The 14196-nt window shown below is 42.4% G+C and overlaps 1 protein-coding gene across 1 annotated transcript; it reads left to right on the top strand.

Moving 5' to 3' along the window:
* The first annotated feature begins 1029 nt into the window (after nucleotides 1–1029).
* On the top strand, nucleotides 1030–10832 carry LOC141564719 (uncharacterized). Its single transcript, XM_074307578.1, has 5 exons — nucleotides 1030–1232; nucleotides 2334–2487; nucleotides 7174–7300; nucleotides 8126–8221; nucleotides 8741–10832. Exons 2-5 carry the CDS (start codon nucleotides 2413–2415, stop codon nucleotides 10465–10467), a joined length of 2025 nt encoding a protein of 674 aa, XP_074163679.1. The 5' UTR covers nucleotides 1030–1232; nucleotides 2334–2412; the 3' UTR covers nucleotides 10468–10832.
* The last annotated feature ends 3364 nt before the right edge of the window (nucleotides 10833–14196 follow it).

Here is a 14196-nt window from a genome sequence, read left to right as displayed (position 1 = left end):
AGAGGAGGTTTGGAAGGAGAGGGGCAAGGGGAGTTCCTGTGGGGCAGGGGGAGCTCCTGTGGGGCAGGGGGAGTTCCTGTGGGGCAGGGGGAGCTCCTGTGGGGCAGGGGGAGTTCCTGTGGGGCAGGGGGAGTTCCTGTGGGGCAGGGGGAGCTCCTGTGGGGCAGGGGGAGCTCCTGTGGGGCAGGGGGAGCTCCTGTGGGGCAGGGGTGTTCCCGTGGGGCAGGGGGAGCTCCTGTGGGGCAGGGGTGTTCCTGTGGGGCAGGGGGTGTTCCTGTGGGGTAGGGGGAGTTCCTGTGGGGCAGGGGGAGCTCCTGTGGGGCAGGGGTGTTCCTGTGGGGCAGGGGGAGCTCCTGTGGGGCAGGGGGAGCTCCTGTGGGGCAGGGGGAGTTCCTGTGGGGCAGGGGGAGTTCCTGTGGGGCAGGGGGAGCTCCTGTGGGGCAGGGGGAGCTCCTGTGGGGCAGGGGGAGCCCCTGTGGGGCAGGGGTGTTCCTGTAGGGCAGGGGGTGTTCCTGTGGGGCAGGGGGAGCTCCTGTGGGGCAGGGGGTGTTCCTGTGGGGCAGGGGGAGTTCCTGTGGGGCAGGGGGAGCTCCTGTGGGGCAGGAGTTTCTGAGCAGAGGCAGGGAGGTCAGATTTTCCGAGCAGGGAGGAGTGGGGACCAGGGGGCACGGGCAGAGCCGAGCAGCTCCAGGGTTGGCACAGGTGGAGTGGAGACAGAACTCCTGGGAGTGGGGTGACAACGGCCATTTCTGGAATTCTAGAAGCCCGAGGGCAGAGGGTGGGGCTCAGGGGAAAGCAGAGCCCGGCGGTTGGAGCCCGGCAGTTGGATCTCGGAGGGCAGCGTGAGGCGGCAGGGGGTGTCCACCTGGCAGCGCGGGCTTGGACCCGGGATCCTCCAGGTTAGTATAGGAGTGAAAGAAAGCGTGACGTCCAGCACCTCAAGGGCGGGAGCGCTAGAGTGGGCTCATTAGGGGCGCTGAGGCGGAGGAGGAGCTCCCCCCATTCCCCCCCACCCCCGCAGCGTGACCCACTAGTGAGGCCCCGCCTTTGCAAGCGCAGCCCTGGCCACCTCCTGGAAGAATCCTTTGTGGCTCGCAGTGGGATCGCGTCTCCGGCTGGCCCAGCTCTCGGCCCAGCCAAGATCCAGCACTCGTCTCCCGTCCCAGCCACAGCCCTCGTGCCGCCCGCCTCCCCCAGCCCCCTCCTCTGTCTTCCTCCTATCTGCTCTCCAGGTGAGTCCTTCCCCTCCCTCTGTGGGTCCAGATCTCCTGCCTGCGTCCCTCGGGACCGGGGGTCTCGCCCACCAGTTCCCTCCGAAAGTGACTCAGGCCCCTTTCCATCCACGTCTCACCTGTTGTTCTGTCTCTCTCCCTTCTGCCCCGCTCCCCTCTCCCGCTGCTGCGCCATCCCCTCCGCACCATCCTCCTCCAGCAACTGACACCCCGTCTTGCCACTCCCCCAACTCCCCTTCCGTTACCTAGATGCTTTTGCCCCATCAAGCCCCCCAGCACCATGACAGTGGCCGGGGTGTCTTACCCACGCGCTGCCCATCACAGAGCAGGCGTCTGCTCTCCTAACCCAGGCCTCCATCTCCCTGACTCAACCTCTTTCACATCCTTCATTTCCATACGGGGACATTCCCAGAGTCCACTTCCCTTTGGACCCTCTCTTGGGCCCTTCAGTCTGCTGTCTCCACCCTCTCTCCGACCCCAATTCCCAGTGAGGATTGTGTCGAAGACCCAGCCTTGCTCTGGCCATTCCCATCCTTAACCTTCTTTGTCTCTTCCCTAGATCATCAGGTTTCTAGACCAGAGTTTTTAAGATGGGATCCATGAAATTGGCTTAAAAATATTTGGATAAATATATATTTAAAACAATTAGATTCATTGTTATTATCAACTTTTTTTGCATTTAAAAACATTGTTCTGAAAGGGGCCCACACAATTATTATTATTATTTTTTTTTTGCATTTAAAAACATTGGTCTGAAAGGGGCCCACACACTTCACCAGATTGCCAAAGGGGTCCATGATGTAAAAAGGATTGAGAAATCTTTGTTTTGTGGGGTGTGAGGCTGAGAAGGGGGGATTTAGAAGAGAAAATGAAAAGCAGATAAAAACCTGATTCAACAAGTATCCGTGACAGTCTGGCTAGGCTATGCAGGACACGTTTCTTGCACCTTGATTCTCCAAAGCAGAAAAAGATGGAGTAGGAAACAATATCAAATATTCCTGTTCAGATCTTTGACATTTTCAAAAGCTGTTTTGATTAGAGTCTCTCCTTTGATGGAAAGATGCAGGATTCTCACCCTCTTTGGTTCCTTGTCCATTGTAGGTCCTTGTGGAGAAAGCTAGTAATCTGTCTGCAGGGGGAAAGGAAGACCCCCTTCTTCCTTTTCAACTTAGCCTTTAGGATGTCCAAGCCTGGCCCAAGACAGAAGCTTGAAGCCAAAGAAATGGCCCCTGGGATGCAGAGGACTCCATCCCAGGTAAGTGCAATCAGTCCACAGACTTGGCCAATGTTAGCAAACATGAGCATTTCCGTAGACCGAGAACAACAGAAGGAAATTGTGTATGAATTTATCAGTGTCTATTTTGAATATTATATATGTTCATATATATTATTAAATGAATCATCTATTAACATATTAAATTAATCATATACATTCATTTAACCATGCCCACAGAATGTAATTACACCATTCTTCATCTTCTGCTCCTTCCTTTATGCTTTTTAACTGTTTTATTGACTGTTCATTTTGCCTCCTTTTTCTTGCCGATTGCTCCCTCTTGTGGCAAACCACAATAATGCAAATTAATTTTATTTGGGAAAGCCTTGACCAGAGTTCTGAAATGGTTTTCTTTATAATTTCACAGTCACTATATAAATGGTCTCCTGGTCTCCTTCAGCCTGTCTCAATCATACAAATCTTCCTAGGGCTTTCCGAATCCCTCTCATTCCCTCTTTCTTATGATCCAATGCCATTCCATTCCATCCACGGACTGGGTTTTGTTGGCAATGTTGGTAGGAATGTCAGTAGATGACCGTCTGCCCCAGTGTTTGCCCTTAGAATCCCCCTCTTCTCTCCCCACCTCCTCCCCATCTTAAAGATAAGCAGCCCATTGGATAGCTTTTGATAGCTCTGCTGAAAGAGAAGTTTTTTTTTATTCAAATGAGCCTAATTTCACCTCTTTCCAATTCCCCCCATTATTCCTTGTTCTGTCAAGTAGAGAAATCCTAAATCTTCCTCTCTCTGTCCATAAGAGCCTCTAAGACAGTTATCATTCACATCTCAGAGATCCTTTTTTCCCTAGATAAAAGTTCTAAACATCCTTCTGTAATGTTCTGTTGTCTCTCAATTATAATCCTTCTCTGGGAGGAGGTTTCTTTCCTGTGAATCCTTTTCTCTGGGAGCAGGTTTCTTGGGAGGTTTCTGGAGCTTCCAGCCAGAATGAAGGTAGACATGGGAATGAATCAGACTCCGCCCCCAAGAGTGTGGGATTGTGGGTTTCCTGGAAGTCAATACTAGTTGTGAATCTCCATGAGCAGGCTTTTCCTTTAGACTTGTGAATCTGCTCTTGTCCAAGTGTCCCCAGTCAGCACCACAGTAGAATCTCGAATCCTCCTCTTCCTGAATCCTGGTTCCTTTTATCCTCCCAGAGAATGGGCTTGTGGGTACTCCTTACAGACCAATGAGCAAGCTCCTTTAAAAGTGTAAACTCCTAAAGATTTGAACTAAAGGGGAGAACTCTGATCTAGAGAATCGTTAAGTACCGTAGCACCTAGTAAGGATTCTAACATCTCCCCCTTTCTTTTGATTTACAACATAGGGTGGTCATGACCTTGAAACATAAATCCATCAATATGGGAGATATGACACATAATTACATAAATCACATAAACACATAGTAACATAACACATACTAGAAGTGATGTAACATCCTTCTAACCCTAATTCTCAATGGTCCAATCTCCTCATCCACCACCATCTTGGTCACCCTCATGGGGATGTATGTCCTCTTCTCTTTCTAAAGGGTCTTCTTGAAATTCATAGAGGCCTACGTATCTGGTTTTGTATCCTGGACCTCTCAGAATGAAGCCTCAAAAGACATTAGCTTTGGGGATGATAGCACCACCCTCTTGACTCATAATACTGGGCTTCTAGTCTACTCTGACCTATTTCAGGGGAGCTGCAGTCGAGCTACTCTTCTGTCTTGTACTTGGGAAAGTGAGTGTTTATTCCCCATAGTAAGAATTTATATTTATGCAAATTAAACTTGCTCTTACCAGAGATGTGTGAGTGGAGAGAAGGAAGAAAGGAAAGGATCAGACCCAATGGATATTGAGAAGGGAGAAATAACAAGTTTTGACATGTGATTGGGTATCAGTGAGGTTTGGGAGAGTGAGAAACCCAGGGCAATACTAAGATTCTGAACCCCAGACAATGACAGGAAAAATCTGGGAGGTGCCCTGGGAAGAAACAGGAGTGTTTGATTTCTATTATCTCATCTGCATGTTGAACAGGTTATTTCTATTTTTTGTAATTGGTACCAAATGTTTGGATGATGGTCATTCTGTTTTATAGTCTGAAGTAAGCAGTGATTTCCCTCCTTCATTCCTGTTCCTCCCCCACTATTTATCTTAATATTTTAGCTCTTTTATTCCTTCAAATGAAATCTATTTTACCTAGCCCTGCAAAGCATGCCTTTGATTGATTGGTTGATGTAGCATTATATCTTTTAAGTTAACTTTGGTAATACAGTTAGTTTCCTTATTATTATCCTTAATTATCTCTCCAGCAACTTAAATTAGTCTTTATGCCTTTAAGGAACACTTGGTAGTTGATTATATTAATTGTTTTTGTCAGACCATCAGAAGACAACATTATTCCACACAGAGGATATGACCGGAATATTAAAGATCACAGGACAAAAAATTGAGAAGTGTCTCAGATTGTATATTTTTAATTTTTAATAGTTTTTATTTACCAGATATATGCATGGGTAATTTTACAGCATTGACAATTGCCAAACTTTTTGTTCTAATTTTTCCCCTCCTTCCCCCACCCCCCATCCCAGATGGCAGGTTGACCAATACATGTTAAATATGTTAAAGTATAAGTTAAATACAATATACGTATACATGTCCAAACAGTTATTTTGCTGTACAAAAAGAATCAGACTGTGAAACAGTGTACAATTAGCCTGTGAAGGAAATCAGAAATGCAGGCGGACAAAATTAGAGGGATTGGGAATTCTATGTAGTGGTTCATAATCATTATCATTTCCCAGAGTCCTTTCGATGAGTGTAGCTGGTTCAATTCTGATTCAATGCAAAACTGATTTGGTTCATCTCATTGTTGAAGATGGCCATGTCCATCAGAATAGATTATCATACAGTATTGTTGTTGAAGTATATAACGATCTCCTGGTCCTGCTCATTTCACTCAGCATCAGTTCATGTAAGTCTCTCCAGGCCTTTCTGAAATCATCAGATTGTATATGTAGATGTAGAAAATTTCTTAAATAAGGCTTTGGAATTAAATTTTTTTTCTTTCTTTTCTGAGGCTGGGGTTAAGTGACTTGCCCAAGGTCACACAGCTAGGAAGTATTAAGTGTCTGAGACCAAATTTGAACTTGGGCCCTCCTGAATTCAGAGCTGGTGCTCTATCCACTGCTCCTTCTAGCTGCCCCCCTTTGGAATTCAAAATGTTAGTTGTTGGACCACTCAACAGCAACAGAATAGATCTAAAGGCAAAACTTGGTATCTCTTTGTCAAAGTTAATTGTAAACAACTCCTCTATGAAAGAAAATTTCAAATACAGAAAGAAATGCAAATCAAAACAACCCTAAAATTTCATCCCCTCAAATTGACAAAGATGACAGAAGGAGAGCTACTCTGTATTGGATAATTTGTACAAAGACAAGTCTGCTAATTTTTCACTGGACTCAATTCCATTGGCTATTTGGAATTATATAGATCAAGTGGCTGTAGTGTCCATCTCCTTTTGATTTAGAGATTTAATTGCTAGGCCTGAAGAAGATCTCTGTTAAGAAAAATGATATATATCTATATATCTATATATATATATATGTGTGTGTGTGTAAATGTTTACAGCTGGAATTTTAATAGTAGCAAATAATAGGAAACAGAGCAGATGCCCATTGACTTGGGAATAAGTAAGCAAATTTTGGTACATGAATGTAATGTCTGTGTCACAAAAAACTGAATTTAAGAAATATAAAAAAGCACGGAAAGAGTTGTATGAACTGATACCAAATGAAGGAAGCAGATTCTGGTACATACTATACACAGTTACTACAACAATGACAAGGATAACTGGTGGGTATACAATATAACTAGTGATTAAATAATAAAAATATATTTTTTTTAGTTAAAAAACAAAAGACTGTTCTGTGGCACATATGGGAGAAATCTATGTAATTATGACACAAAAGAAAACAGTAAAATTTTATTTAAAAAAGTCTCCATCTTTATCTTATAAAATAAGAATCAATTCTGTCTCAAGAAACAATATGAGACTTTTTTCTTTCCCTGTGATTAATGAAGAGATGGCAATCTTTTTTGCAAGCTACTTTGTTCTTGCCAATTTAAACTATTCATCTAATAATTCTCTTGAAGAGGGTTGTTGGAATATTAACATTTGGGAAAGGTTTTTTTTTTTGTGTGTGTGTTTTGTTTTTTTTTTTGTTTTTTTTTTTTCTGAGGCAATTGGGGTTAAGTGATTTGTCTAGGGGTCACACAGCTAGGAAGTTATTTTTAAGTGTCTGAGATCATATTTGAACTCAGGTTTTCCTGGCTTCAGGGCTGTACTCTATCTACTGTGCCATCTAGCTGTCCCTCGGGAAAGTCTTAATGAAGAACTTGTTTTACATCTACTTCTCTTTGTCTTCTGGAGCCTGAAAGATCACAAATAAAAGTCAAATTTTCCAACTCCACAGGTACTTGACAATATCTTTCTCAGCTCCCTTCTTACTGCAGACACAGACTATTTTTCTCATCATTAAATCCCCTTCATGGTTTCACAGGCTGGCTCTGACATGGACCCTCTAACCATGTCACAGTCACCTGCCTTCTGCTTTCTGTAAATGGGTCGTTATATGGAACTATGTAATTGCCAAAGTCTAACCCTCCAAATCCTTTGGTGTTTCAGAAATGTGTGACATTCAAGGATGTTGCTGTGTTCTTCAGCCGGGCGGAATGGAGCTCCCTGAACCCTTCACAGCAGAAGCTGTACAAGGAAGTCATGCTGGAGATCTCTCAGAACCTGCTCTCTCTGGGTAAGAATGATTTGCCCTCTGACCCTGCCAGTGCCCAACCATTAGGTTCCTTCTAACGAAAGGGACTGCCTTTGCTCCCTCCCCAGCTACTTGTTGCAATGTGTCAACATTTATGCATGACTGAAAATGAAAAATGGTTTGTCCCTTCCTGTTGAAGAGAGAGAGACTTTGTTCTCACTATTCCCTGTCCTTGCCTCATCTAATAAGAGAATTGTAGTTTCTTTTGTTGCTCTTCAGGATGTCTCCTCTCTTTCTAGGGAATTTTAGATCAAATTTGGAATCAGAATTATATACTCTCAGTCTGATGATATGTGATTTCAGTGTCTCAATTCCACTTGGATTATAATTTCCTCAAAAATATCCTTGGGAACTGGCCAATGAGCTTTTCTTTGTGGGTTTCTGGTGCAGGGAACTCAGTAGGTCCTGCTATAATCTTTTCCCTTGTGGGAAGTGTCCCATCCTTAGGGCATTTTGACATCTAACCTCAATTTTCAAATCAGGCTGCTAGAGTTATTCTTAGGGGATTATTAGAGCAACTCTGGCTTTATTCTTTCTTACTTTTTTACTTTAATTCCAATAAGAATGCCAGAAATTAGAGAGATTTCCTATCCTTCCCAGAGGGAGATGGACAAAAAAACCAATTTTGTGATTCCCGATTGGCTCCATGATTTTTCCTGTTTCCCTCCTAAAGCTCCCAGAATCATCATATACACTATTCCCATAGATCCTTGGGGACCACCATCTGATACTTCCTAGCATCTCCCCCTTCCCTTAAAAGGAGTGCATTTAGAAGTTTCTATGTCCCTTTATTATTTACCACAACAGGTATTCCAGTTCCCAAAACAGACTGGATCTCAAAGCTGGACCAAGGAGAAGCACCATGGCTGCTGGAACATGAAGACTCCGGGAACTCCAGCCGAGGTGAGTAAAATTAGGAGGTTTCATGGCATTTACTTCAAGAAGTCATCATATGCAAATAGTAGCTGCATTGTTCCTGAGATTCTGAGATCACTTGAAAAGGGCTGAGGTTTCCTATTGGAAGTCCTTTTATGGCCCCCTTGAATCAACATAACTCATTTTTCCCCCTAATGTGTCTTACCTGATCTTTGCCTGCATTCTTAGAGAAAGGGTGAGTTGTGAGAGGCATTTGGGTGGGCTCTGTTTAACCCGTCGAAGGAGGTCACCCATGTTGATGTGAGGACAGAGCTACTGAAATGTCAGTGGTAAAATACCGAATGAATGAAGGAAAATATATTAAGCGATTATTCTGTATAAAACATAATGTTAATGGCTAGGGGTAGAAAAACAAAGAAACCAGAGGGAGGGAAGGCAAGGGAGGATGAAGGAGACATAGTAACACTAATGTCAATCATTTTACTATCTGCTAAAGGAATTAAACAGATATATTTCTGGGTTTTTTACTTGCTCTTTTTGCTTCAGATGGAAAGGATAGACCTAAAACCCAGAAGTCTACTCCAAAGCGGGATAGTTCCTATGACTTTAATTTGAGAAAAATCAAGGGATGTGAAATTAACTCAGAGAAGAAGCAAGGCAACTTGAAAAGTCATTCCAGAAAATTGAGGAAAACTCAAGAAAAAAAAGATGAGGACCACAATAAATCTGAGAGTAGTATTACTCCACAGTCGACCAATGAGGGTAATCAAGTTGAGGGGGGCCCAGATGTTACTAAAGATCAGAAAACTCCAAGTGCCAAAAAGCCTTACAAATGTAACGAATGTGGGAAGACCTTCAGTCGAATCTCATACTTTAATGGACACAAGAGGATTCATAATCCAGATAGATTTTACGTTTGCAATCATTGTGGGAAAAAGTTCTCAAGACCCTACAAACTTGCCGTACATCAAAGGGTACATACTGGAGAGAAGCCTTATAAATGTAATGAATGTGGGAAGTCCTTCTCCCAGACCTCATCCCTTACTCTGCATCAGAAGATTCATAGTGGGGAGAAGCCTCATAAATGTAATGAATGTGGGAATACCTTCAGCCAGCGCTCGACACTCAATGCACATCAGAAAACACATACTGGAGAGAAGCCCTATCAGTGTGGTCAGTGTGGGAAGGCTTTCACCAGGAGCTCCAGTCTTAGTGTCCATAAGAGGAGCCACACGGGGGAGAAGCCCTATGAATGTACCGAGTGTGGAAAGGCCTTCAGTCAGACCTCATCCCTTATTGTGCACAAGAAGATTCATACTGGAGAGAGGCCCTATAAATGCAGCGAATGTCAGATGGCTTTCAGGGAAAGCTCAGCCCTTCATGTACACAAGAGGTTACATACTGGCGAGAAGCCATATGAGTGTAATTACTGTGGAAAAGCCTTCAGTCAATCCTGCAGCCTTGCTGTACATAAGAGAATACACACGGGAGAAAAGCCTTATAAATGTAATGAGTGTGGGAAGGCCTTCTGTGAGAGCTCATCTCTTAGTACACATAGGAAAATTCACACTGGAGAAAAACCCTACAAATGCAAGGACTGTGGGAAGTCTTATTGCCAAAGCTCGACACTCAGTGCTCATCAGAAGACTCATACTGGGGAGAAATCTCACAAATGTCATCAATGTCCAAAAACTTTTGTAAAGCCCTCCCAACTTGCAGCCCATCAGAGAATTCATACTGGAGAGAGACCCTATAAATGTGACGAGTGTGGCAAGACCTTTGGCCACACTAAAACCCTTCACGCCCACCAGAAGATTCATGCTGAGGAAAAACTTTATAAATGTGATGAGTGTGAAAAGTCCTTCCAATGCAGTTCATACCTGGCTGTGCACAAGAAGATTCATACTGGGGAGAAACCTCATCAGTGCAATGAGTGTGGAAAAACTTTCAGACAAAGCATATCTCTTATTGTGCATCAGCGGATTCATACTGGAGAGAAACCCTATAAATGTAATCAATGTGAAAAGTCCTTTTACGGCAGCTCATACCTGGCTATCCACAAGAAGATTCATACTGGAGAGAGACCTCACTCATGTAATCAGTGTGGAAAGGCTTTCAGAACCTCCTTGAATCTCATTGTGCACCAGAGGATTCATACTGGAGAGAAACCATATCAGTGTAATGAATGTGGGAAGTTCTTCACCCAGAGCTCCAACCTTGCTGTACATCAGAGAAGTCACACTGGAACCAAACCTTCTGAATCTAACGCATGAATCAAGGACTTGATGACACAGAAAATTGATGTGAACCTAATTTTTTCCTTCTCTTCTATCAGTGAAGAAAGGAGGAAAAAGCAGATGAAACTTTATATTTCCTCTAATTTTATGTAAAGATATGTAGGAAGGGACAAGGGGACAGAAAATAAGATCTGTACTTTTAACAGGATAAAGGATAGTTGAACACATATATACACACACAACTTTGTTGTAGGAATAAATCAGACTCTAATCAACAAGCAGGGATGGGGAGGAGGGTTATTATGGAGAATAATGGAGAAGGAATAATCAAAAGCACAATGAATGTTCACTTGAGAGGGTAGATTCTGAAAGGGATATTAAAATGTAAAAAACTCAAATGATACAAAGAGGGCCACATTATTTGGATAATGAGTAGGTAATGCAGTGAAGACAGTGTGGAGTCTGGAGCTGGAAAGATCTGAGTTAAAAAATGGCCTTAGATAAAGCTGGATTACTCAGAGCAAATCACTGAATTACTTACTGTCAGCCTCTATTTCTCATATGTAAAATGGGATTAATAATAATCTATTTTTCAGGGTCATTATGAAGATCAAATGAGTTAATATATTTGAAAAGTGATTTCTAGATCTGAAAGTATTTTATAAATGCTAGCTCTTAAGATCTGGTGGGATAATATTGTATCATAAGAACTGATGACAGGGACAGGTTCAGAAAAACTTGGAAAAACCTGTATAAACAGGCAGAGTAGTGAGCAATACTAGGAAAACAATTTATGCAATAGCAGTATTATAAAGAAAAATTACTGAAAATTTTCAGAACCTGAAGCATATAATGACTTCCCAAGATTCCAGAGGACTAATAATGAAGCAGGTGACCCCCTCCTTACAGACATATATTTCTGGGCCCAGCCAAAGTGAGACTTTGTTTTGCTTGACTATGAATCTTATTATAAGGATTTCCTTTTTCTTTTCTTTCCAATATGGAAAAATGGGAGATAAAACCTATTCATATAGCACTTTACAAAGAGCCTTACAAGTATTATCTCATTTGATCTGATTGACAACCTAAAAGGTAAATGCTGTTATTCTCATATTACAGATGATGAATCTGTGGAGTTTGAGACAAAATTTGAACTCAAGTTTACATGGTTCCAGTCACAGCACTCTAACCACTGCACTGTTCCTTAGATTTACTTAGATACTGATGGCCCTATTCCCCTCTGAATGATGACTCTTAGAACCTCCAGAGATTGATAGAAGATGGGATTCTTATTTGGTAGTTCAAATGCTAAACCTTGTAAAGAACCTTGAGATTAAAGGAGAAATATCAATGTAGTCCATGAATCAGCAAATAAAAGTTCAGTATAGGCAGGAAGGTAAAAGAATTAATGAAAAGGGCCAAGCCAAAAATTCTTCTTTGGAAACTTTCCATAAAAATACAATAATAAAACAGAAGCGTAGAAAAGGAAAAAAAATGTTGATTTATAATTGAGGGAAGGAAAGGGAAAAATATGAAGATACAGATAATTAAAGAAAATTCTAGTGAGAAAAGACTACAAAAAAAGTTGTGGGGAGAGGAAGGAAAGAGCCTGGGGGAATAATACTGCACAAAAGTAAACCAAAACTTATCCTATTGACAATGCAATCTAATCTGGTGAACATTTAAGACCCTTTTATTTTTCAGGCATTGTGTTTAAGCACTGAGGATAAAAAATACAGTCGACCTCAAGAAGCTTAAATCTAATTGGGAGAGGAAGTGGAACCCAGAGGGCTCCCAGAGCAGGGGCATCTTGTTCTATAGAATTGAAAAATTCAGGAGGGGAGCAGATGTAGAGTGGAGGAAACTCAGAAGTCTAGTTTCTGCCCTCTATAAAGGAGGGCATGGGGGAAAACAGGTTGGTTCTCCATCCTTCAGTGTTTCAATAATTGGAAAGTACGAGGGAGGTTGTATTAAGGCTTATGTTAGCAGTATGGGGATGAGATTAGATGTGATGAGTTTAACCTGGAAGGGGAATTTTATTCCAGGTGCAGGTGCAGCATGGACAAAGACTTTAAAAAAAGAAGGGGAGAAGTTAGCTCAAAATTTAGCTTTATTTCTAAATAGCAAAGATCCCATGATAGATTGCTGGGTCTGGAGTTGGTAAGACTCATCTTCCTGAGTTCAAATGTGGTTTTTCAGACACCACATGTCTTTTGGGTAAGAAACTTGACCCTCTTCACTTCAGTGTCCTCATCTGTAAAATGAGCTGAAGAAGGAAATGAATGGCAAGCCACTCCAGTATTTTTGTCACAAAAATCACAAAAAGTTGGACATGACTGATCTTATTCAAGAAGTCTACTGGATAAGTCCTTGTCTCAGCTACCATTGGAGTAGATACCCAAAGATTACTCCCAAAGATCATTCCTTATTCCTCAGAACACAGATGTTTAGCTAGTTTTGGACCTCAGCTCCCATATTCCTAAACTTTTGAATCTCTCAACATTGTGAGCTCCATTAGAAGAGGGGGAAAACAAATGAAAAACCAAGACCAACCTGTGCTTCTCAAGGCCACAAACTTGGAGAGAAGGTCATCAGGTCTTGCCCCTCACAGTATGCTTCTTGATGGATGCAATGGCATAAGGAATAACCAAAGAAGCAAAGGAATGAATGAGGAAAGAGTAACAGGCTGAAGCTGACCTTTCTGAATGACTCCACAGCCAACCAAAGTTTCCTTTCCGGCAGGACTCGGCTTACAGAAACGGATGGCTTCCTTGTCCCTCCAAGGTCATTCTTTCTATTCCACATCATTGCAACTATACCAGAACCAAGTGCCATAGCCTCTCCACATGGAGGACCACTGTATCAATCACTTCATCTGCACTAGACTACTTCATTTTAAACACACATCTCATGAGCTCCAATCTCATATCTTCAATTTCCACATCTGGAATTGGTCTCATAGACATCTCCAATTCAACATGTCAGAAACATGACTCATCTTTCACCCAAAATATTCTCTCATCACAACTTCTTGATTATTGTCAGGCGAATCATCTTCCCAGTCACTCAGGTTCATCACTTTGGTATCATTCTTGACTCCTCACTCTTAAGTCACCTTACATATGCGATAGGATGTTGTCTTTTCTTTTTTACATTCAAATCAGCTCTCACACATTCCCCCTTTCTTTACTTACACAGTCACTATCTGTTGGGATTCTTAGCATTCCCACACCAGGTATTATGTACCGAGGTACCATATGCTAAGTACTGGGATACAAAAAAAGGTAAAAGGCTGATCTTAGTCTCAAGGAACTCTCAGCAAGATAACATGCCAAAAAACAAGGACTAACAAGTTGTATGTAGAATAGGGAGAAGATAATCAACAGAGGGAAGACACTAACATTAAGAGGGATCAACAATACTTTTTCTAAGATTCGCCATAACCATATCACTTCCCTCCTCTCAGGAAGCACTCTGGTGGCTCCCTCTCACCTCCAGGATCTTTTGAACTTGGGGTCCCTCTCCACCTTTCCAGTCTTTTTAACATTGTACCCCCCCCATGTAATTTGGATCAAGGGACATTAGCCTTATTCCTCTAACACAAAAACCATATCATAAATCATTGGCTATATCCAAATCCCAGACTTTTTTCTCTTCACCTCTGCCTCTTAGTATCTTACTTCCAAGACTCAGCTTGGATCTCATCTATAAGAGGCCTTGACAACTGCTGGTGCCAGCCTGCTGACATTAACTTCTATTTGACAA

This window comes from Sminthopsis crassicaudata, chromosome 3, assembly GCF_048593235.1.
Source record: "Sminthopsis crassicaudata isolate SCR6 chromosome 3, ASM4859323v1, whole genome shotgun sequence".
NCBI lineage: Eukaryota > Metazoa > Chordata > Mammalia > Dasyuromorphia > Dasyuridae > Sminthopsis > Sminthopsis crassicaudata.
Note: the sequence above shows the minus strand (reverse complement) of the source record. Positions and strands in the feature narration are given on the sequence as shown.